The sequence below is a fragment of the Oculina patagonica genome, chromosome 5 (genome assembly GCF_052425735.1).
Source record: "Oculina patagonica isolate OP01 chromosome 5, crgOcupat, whole genome shotgun sequence".
Classification (NCBI taxonomy): domain Eukaryota; kingdom Metazoa; phylum Cnidaria; class Anthozoa; order Scleractinia; family Oculinidae; genus Oculina; species Oculina patagonica.
This window is the reverse complement of record NC_135762.1, coordinates 8,041,321-8,049,097: the sequence shown is the minus strand read 5'-3', so window position 1 is coordinate 8,049,097 and position 7,777 is coordinate 8,041,321. Positions and strand designations below refer to the sequence as shown.

Sequence of the window (7,777 nt, the reverse complement as noted above, 5' to 3'; positions counted from 1 at the left end):
CCCTGAATTAAATAGCCTTAGTTGTTGGCTGAAAGCTAACAAGCTCAGCAAAACAGAGTCAATGATAATTGGATCAAGGCAAAGACTATCTGTTCAATGTGACGACGTAGAAATCAGAATTGATGACCAAATTATCGAGAGAGTTGATCATCATACCAAATCTTTGGGTCTTACCATTGATGCTCATCTCTCTTGGTGTAAACACGTTGAAGAGATTTGCAAAAAAGTTTCCTCGGCTATAGGCGCCCTTAAACGAGTGCGCCCCTTTGTATCGAAAGGAACTGCAATTCAAATTTATAACGCTTTAATTATGCCACATTTCGATTATTGCAGCCCCGTTTGGGACTATGAGTGGTTACTTGGGTGACAAGCTTCAAAAATTACAGAACCGTGCAGCCAAAGTTATAACAAAATCACCTTTTGATACGAGTTCAAACCACCTCCTTTCCACACTGGACTGGGAGAGGCTATTTTCTCGAAGAAAGAAACGGAAAGCCTTAATAATGTATAAAACCATGAATGGACTTACCCCAGATTACCTACAAAACCTTTTCTCAGCGTCACTCTGTTTACAACTTGAGAGACTCTGAAGGAAAGCTGACGCTACCCAAACCAAATACCAACTATTTAAAACGAAGCTTTTCTTACAGCGGCGCTATGCTCTGAAATAACATGCCCAAATGTCTTAAAAATGCCGCATCAGTTAATAATTTTAAGAAAATTATCAAGAAGGTAACTGACGTATCGGATTCCCACACGGCAATCATGTAAAGCAGTTTTAGTTTTAGTTTCTTTAATACTTGAGCTTATTGTAACTGATGGTTTCCCGTGTTTAAATAAAGTTTTTACATTACATTACCCAGTGAAAAGTGGATTGTCGGAGTCGCTAGCAGAAAGGAAGTACTCGGACGGCCTGAACACTAGCATTGTGATTGGCTGGTTCTTCTTTTCTGCATCAAGTTTAAATGTTGAAGTCATGAGCGGAATCGGATAAAAACGGAAACGTTCTGATTATGCGACTCCGATTTTGTCGAGCGTATGACTCTGCTTACGACTCGATTTTCACTAGGTCACAAGCGCTCTTAAGCGGCCTTCACACGACAAAATAAAGTTGGCAAACTCAAGTTGGTGTGTGTGAACGACACAACAACAGTAGGCAAACAAGGTGGCAAACTGTTGGTGAGAATAGAGACAAGTTCTATTTTGTCGCCAACAGTTGGCCAACTTGTTTGCCGTTGTTGGGTCGTTCACACACCATCCACACGAGTTGGCCAATAGTTTGTCGTGTGAAGGCCGCTTTACGATTCCGTCGCTAGTGAACCTTTAGCAGACACGGCGTGTTTATTGAAAATCTGAGAATCTGATTGGCTCTCTCAATGTCTATTCGCTGATAGAACACGATCGCATGCGCGTTACCCTTAATCGATTTTTGGCTCAGAAATTGTAGGCTTTTAGCTGTAATCAGAGCATCTACTCTAACAGTTAGAGTAATCATCCTCGTTTTCTATGTGCGATAGTCATCTCGCCTGCACCTCGACTATGTGCTCACAGAAAAATAAATCAGTCTCGTAACAGTTCTAAAGACCATCGCACTTAAAGCACAGTGTCAGAACCGCACAGTGCGTTACCCGGTTAATTTTTGTTCTCAATGCTGCGGAAGTGTAATGTGATATATATATTTTTTTTTCGGTATTTAAAAAATTGATAAAAAAAAAAAAAAAAAGAAAAAAACAAAACCAAAATAAGTAACAATAAGGATCGCCCCGATCGCTCAAGAGGTGGACAACTCTATCCACTGGATGAATCACTATCCAGTGGGAAAATGTTAACAAAACAAACTACACTATTTACTAGATAGTGATTTATCCTGATTTATCAAATGGATAGCGTTATCCACTCTTTGAACAACTGGGCCCAGAAGAATAAGTATAATTTATGCGAAACCACAGCAACCAGACAGTAAAATTAGCATAAGTTATGACGCATGCAAATTGCGTTCGAAAGTGAAATTTATAGTTTCCTTGTCGTATTAAAATGGCGGATCAAGAAGGATCCAAGACCCTTTCTGTATCAAACGAACAGTACAAGGATGTTCTTTTAAAAACCACCGACCAACTAAGAAAAGAGGGAGTACTTTGTGATGTTCGCCTGCTCGTGGAAGATCAGTTCTTTCTCGCACACCGTGGCATTCTCGCCGCTAGCAGCCCGTATTTCCGAGGTTTATTTACAAACGACATGAAAGAGAAGATTTTGATGGAGTGTAAACTTGATCAGCTGCAAGCATCGGTCATGGAACCTCTACTTTGCTACATTTACACTGGAAACGTGACTCTCGCGGAGGAGAACGCGCAGAGTCTCGTAGCGGCCGCTGATTACTTGCTCATTCAAAGCCTCAAAGATATTGGGTGTCAGTTTTTGGAAAGCCTGTTATCTCCAACGAAATGTTTCGCCTTAAGAGACTTTGCAGAGAAATACAGCTGCGATTCTCTAAAAAACTCCGCTACGAGCTACATTGTAAAACACTTTACTGAAGCCTGCGACACCGAAGCTTTCAAATCCGTCGACTACAGAGTGTACACCGAAATCATCGCGCGCGATGACCTCGAGATTTCGCGCGAGGAAGACGTTTACGAGACGCTCATAACGTGGGTGAAACACGACTTGGACACGCGAAGGGAGCATTTTGAAGAGCTTTTCAGCAAAATTCGTCTGACGTCGTTGTCCAAGCATTACTTGGTTGATCAGGTAGAAAACGAAGAGCTTGTAAACAGCAGTTTTTACTGCACAAAACTCGTGGTAAAAGCCTTGAACGCGTTCGTCCTTTACGAACACGATGATCGCGAACGCGCGCGGAACAATCTTAAAAGGCACTTGGATGTCATCACCGTGTGCGGCGGAAATTTAAGCAAAGAAGCAACTTGTTTTTCTCCGGCGAAGAAAAGATGGCTGCCACTAGCGGACATGTTGAAGGCTCGAGACGAGCACTGTACAGCGGTACACGACAATGTGCTGTATGCATTCGGTAGCACCCAGACCGAAAACGGCCAGTCTGTTGAGCAGTACAACGCCCATACCAACTCCTGGATAGCGGTTGCAAACATGCCTCAACAGCGCTGCGCAGCCACGGCTGTGACTTGCGGTGATCATATCTTTATCATTGGCGGGAGGATACCAAATGGCGGCTCCACCAAGCAAGTCATGCGCTATGAGGCAGACATCAACAAATGGTCCATCGAGACACCCATGTCTTCAAAACGCGCTGGTCTTTGCTCGGCGGCGTGTCACGGGTTCGTGTACGCGATCGGCGGTTTGAGCGACAGAAATGAGTTCCTGCGAACAGTTGAGCGCTACAACCCAAGAAAGAAGGTATGGAACGACGTCAAGCCAATGCAAGTGGCGCGGTATTTCGCCTGTGCGGTGGAGATGAACGGCAAGATCTTTGTAATCGGTGGCCAATCATCGACCGGAGCGTATCTCTCTTCCTGCGAGATGCTGGATCCTGTCACTGAAGAATGGGCTTCGCTGCCAAACATCTCCGTCCCGCGCCAGGCGGCTGGTGTCACAAGACTTGGAAACCGGATTTACCTGTTTGGAGGCTGTAATAACTCGGGGAGTCTGGATAGCGTGGAGTGTTACGACGAGCGCAAGAGGAACTGGGAAACAGTCAGCAAGATGCCTTGTAAAAGGTCCTGGGTCCAGTGCGGCGTGCTCAGAGTGGCAAAAGATATTTTTCAAATTAATTAAATAACATTTTTTATCGATTTCCTAAAGGAATATTAAGTTTACGGTATGACGAGCTTAGAAACTTGTACAATCTAAAGCCGGTGATGGTCTCTTGATATTTGCATTGGCTTATATATCGACAACTTGTCCAGCTTCGGGTGGGCTGTAAACTGGGGGGGGGGGAGGGGGTTATGCACGGCGGACCTTATATGTGGTATAAAGAATGTTTTATAAATGGGTTGACAAGAAACGACTATAACTCTTATGAGGGATTTATTGTAAGAAAGTCACTGTATCAAACGCTTTTAGCTGTCGGTTTTCTTTGCCTATTTCAACGTTCTGTGAGTTGGTTATGTTGTTATATGTTATATGTTCTGTTACACAGGAGAGGGTTATATCCGGCGGGCTCATAGCCGGAATATATTATTTTTGAGAGCCCCCCCCCCCCAATTCTAGGGTCTGGATGATCGTCCCGCCCCCCCTCCCTGAAGGTCTTGATCAGCCACTAAGATTTAAAATAATGTACAAAAATTCTGATGACTGCAATTTATTGTTACAGTCTCGTCACCAGTTGCTGTTTTTTTTTACGTTTTTTTTTTCTGATTCGCGAAATGAGAATAAAGTTCTCTCTATACCATCTCACGGCTCGTGCATAACTATTGTAAAAGGAACCCTATATTTAGAAAATTATATCAGCTATATTCATGGCAAGGAAGTATGTAAAATTACTAAGTCATTATTTTCATGAGGAAGAAAAAGAAGGACTAACAAAAATGCGGTCAATAAAAAGACATGCAATAGTTTGACGCTTGAGCTTCGCCTGACTGCAACTCGTGTCATAAAATTATGAACATTGCACGTACTTTTTCGTAACGATCCACTCGAAATACCTAAAGCAGAGCGACACGTACTAAAGGCCATGTTACGCGAGGCAATTTCTTCCCCGCCCACACTGCAAGTTTCAAAGGGAGTGTCACACGCTCGCAATTTTTGTTTACAATTTGCATGCAACGCACCCATTAGAAATTATTATCTTGAAATCTCCCCCGAGCGAAAGGTGAGCTCTGATTGGTTGATTTTAACAAAATTACATTGCAAGTTGCGCTTGACATGTCACACGCAGCAACTTGTCTCGCAACGTTGCGAAAAGTAGAGGATAGTTCTACTTTTCTTGTAACTCGCAACGCAACATTTTGCTACATTGCAGGTTGCCATAATGGCGTGTTACACGTGAATTTTTTTCGCAACTTGCAACAACGTTTGTTGCGTTGGAAGTTGCCTTGTGTAACATGGCCTTAAAGCTCGACAAAACCTCGGGATCGCGCGCGATGAGAGGTCAAATGAATGTGTTCCATTTCAAATAAGGCAGATGCTTCTACATCCCTTCCTCAAAATTTCTGGTCACTTATCATCAGCCCACGATAATATGCAGGCTAAAAAAACTGGGAATTCTATATTTATCAGAGTAAGTATTTTGGTTTATACTTCCGTGTTTATGGTTGGGGACCCGGAAGAACACTTCTGTGATTTTTCTGAACACGTCTAAGATAGTCTCACATATTTTGCTAGATAAAAAGATTGTGGTAGGTTCAACTTCAACTTTATTTATTTTTGCATAAAATAAAATTTTCATTATTTTTGTTACACGCATATAGCTAGTTGCTAATCGAGAACGGTAGCAAATAAGCATTAGAAAAGAAAAGTTACAAAAAACAATAGGAACAAATTTCAAAAGTGTAAACAATAAATAAGTATTACTATTCCACGATATGGCATGGATAAGCTTATAATAAATAAAAGGAATCATTAAGGAAGTGACAAATCCATGGTCTATTAGTGCTGTAGTTTAATTTTTGAAGGATCGGATCAAGAGAGAATTAGTTTCTTCCGCTTCCGTGAATTGTGAACGTTTGTTAGTCACTGGGTCGCGCTTCCGGAAACCCTGACCCCATACCCTGTGGGCCGCATATTTGAACAGCTTATGTAAGGGGGCACTCCTCCCCCGGGTTGTCAGTCCACCGTCCTCATTCCCAGCTGTCCGGGGCAAGTCACTCCGCTCATGCCTTTCTCTTGAGAGTTTCCAAGAATTGAAGTACACATCGGATACAATCTTTCTCCGAATTCAAGCTTTCTTTCCAAGAAAGTGAAGGCTTTCTCCGAATTCATAGACGCGGAGCTCTCGAATATCATGAGACTCCACATGAAGAATGCAATCGCCAGTAAATTCATGTGAATTGAGAAACTAATTGTGATCTGATCATGCAACAAGACAAAGAATGCGGAAAATATCCCGATAACTAAAGAGAAAACGATTTAAAAAATAAATAAATAAAACTACAACGCGGTAGCACCATGTTCTTCCGCAACGTAATCTCAAATTAAATTAATTAATTAACTAAAGTCAGGTCACAAATTATTTTTGGTCTTCAAGACGGAAGAACTGGGAGACTGGGTTCATTCATGCCGCATCACAGGGATCCCAAATCATTAGAAGCACATTTCGGCTACAAACATCGGAAGGCTTAGGCAGTAGGGATAAAAACAAAAATATTTAGAGCTCAGGGGACTTTGCTTTTAGAATGTCAAGGCTCTACATAACAGTAGATAGTCCACTTTGCATGGAAGGGAAGGAAGTTAACCAAGTTAAATCGTTCAAGTACCTAGGAGTCATATTAGATGAGTGTTTATCTTTCAACGATCACATAAGCTATGTAAGGTCAAAGGTTGCCAGCAGACTTGGCCTCCTGTCACGACTAAGAGGGTTTAACCACGGAAGCAGCAAATAAGATCTATTTGTCCACAGTATTACCAATAATAAGCTATTGTGATCCGTGCTTTTGCCCTTTGGGCAGCACTAACAGAAAGTCTCTTGAACGCCTACAACGACGAGCTGCGAAAATAGTATACGGTTTTAAACCTGACATAGCCACGGAAACAATACTCGAGAACCTACGTTGGCCGCCTCTTACAAAAACTATGGAAAAGCACTGTGCACTGTTAGTTAACAAGTGCTTGGTCGGAGACGTTCCCTCATATTTTAAAGACTATTTCCTGTTACGTAGCCAGGGCGACAAGCAACATGTTTTTAATCAGAGATGCACTAGATCGTCTTTTACCGATATTATACTTCCAAACATTCATTTAGATGTCGCTAAAAAGTCTTTTTATTATCATGGTGCATCCATTTTTAATTGTCTCCCGACGAACATTAAGACTATGCAGCCAAAGGAACGTTTCCAAGCTATCTCTGCTTTTTATTCTTAGGTTATTTTTAGAACATTTTTAATTCGTAATTTACTTATTTTTATGAGAACACTGGTACTTCTTTTAAACTTTTTTTAGCATTTTAGCGGTATCTTTTTAAAGTAGTTTTTATAGATAGATAGATACTTTAAATTTATTTTATTTTACACAGGGCCCCCGTTGATACCAGTCTTGCGACTGAAGGGGTCACCCTGTTAAAATATCGATTATTATTATTATTATTATTATTATTATTATTATTAGTAGATGCTCTTCACACTCGAGTGCCTTGCTAATTAGATGTATTTACCAATTAATTCACGCTGAAAATAAGTTGCTACTGTTATCTTACCTCTTACCTTGGCAAACTTATATTTTGAGGTTTCCCTCTATTTGAAGGTAGCTTTGTACATCATAAAAAAGTACTCACTATAATATGACATAGCCCCTTCAAAAACGCTTTGAGTAGCAATCATTTTCCACCAAGAAAATATGAATCGTGAAAGTGACAAACAAAAGAGTTAATATCAGTTTATATTAACTGAACCGTGTCGCATCACGCTTTGGAAATTGAATACCGTATTACACTCCTTCTTATTAAAGCGTGAGCACTTAAAATATATCTGGAATGTTCTTTGTGTTTTAACCAATCACATGCGAGAACTTCAGACCGCAGAAACCACAAACAACGAATGATGGGTTTCCATCGGTCACGGAACAATATTCGGTTCTCGTTTCGCTCCAATTTACAAGGAAACACTAATTGTGTAATAAACTGGTTTGATTAACGAACGGGTTTATAGGGTTTAGG

General features: G+C 41.1%; 1 protein-coding gene across 1 annotated transcript; it reads left to right on the top strand.

Moving 5' to 3' along the window:
• Window positions 1-1,963: 1,963 nt before the first annotated feature.
• LOC144655281 (kelch-like protein 2) lies at window positions 1,964-4,566 on the top strand. Its single transcript, XM_078515497.1, has one exon. The coding sequence runs from the start codon at window positions 2,035-2,037 to the stop codon at window positions 3,742-3,744; it is 1,710 nt and encodes a 569-aa protein (XP_078371623.1). The 5' UTR covers window positions 1,964-2,034; the 3' UTR covers window positions 3,745-4,566.
• The last annotated feature ends 3,211 nt before the right edge of the window (window positions 4,567-7,777 follow it).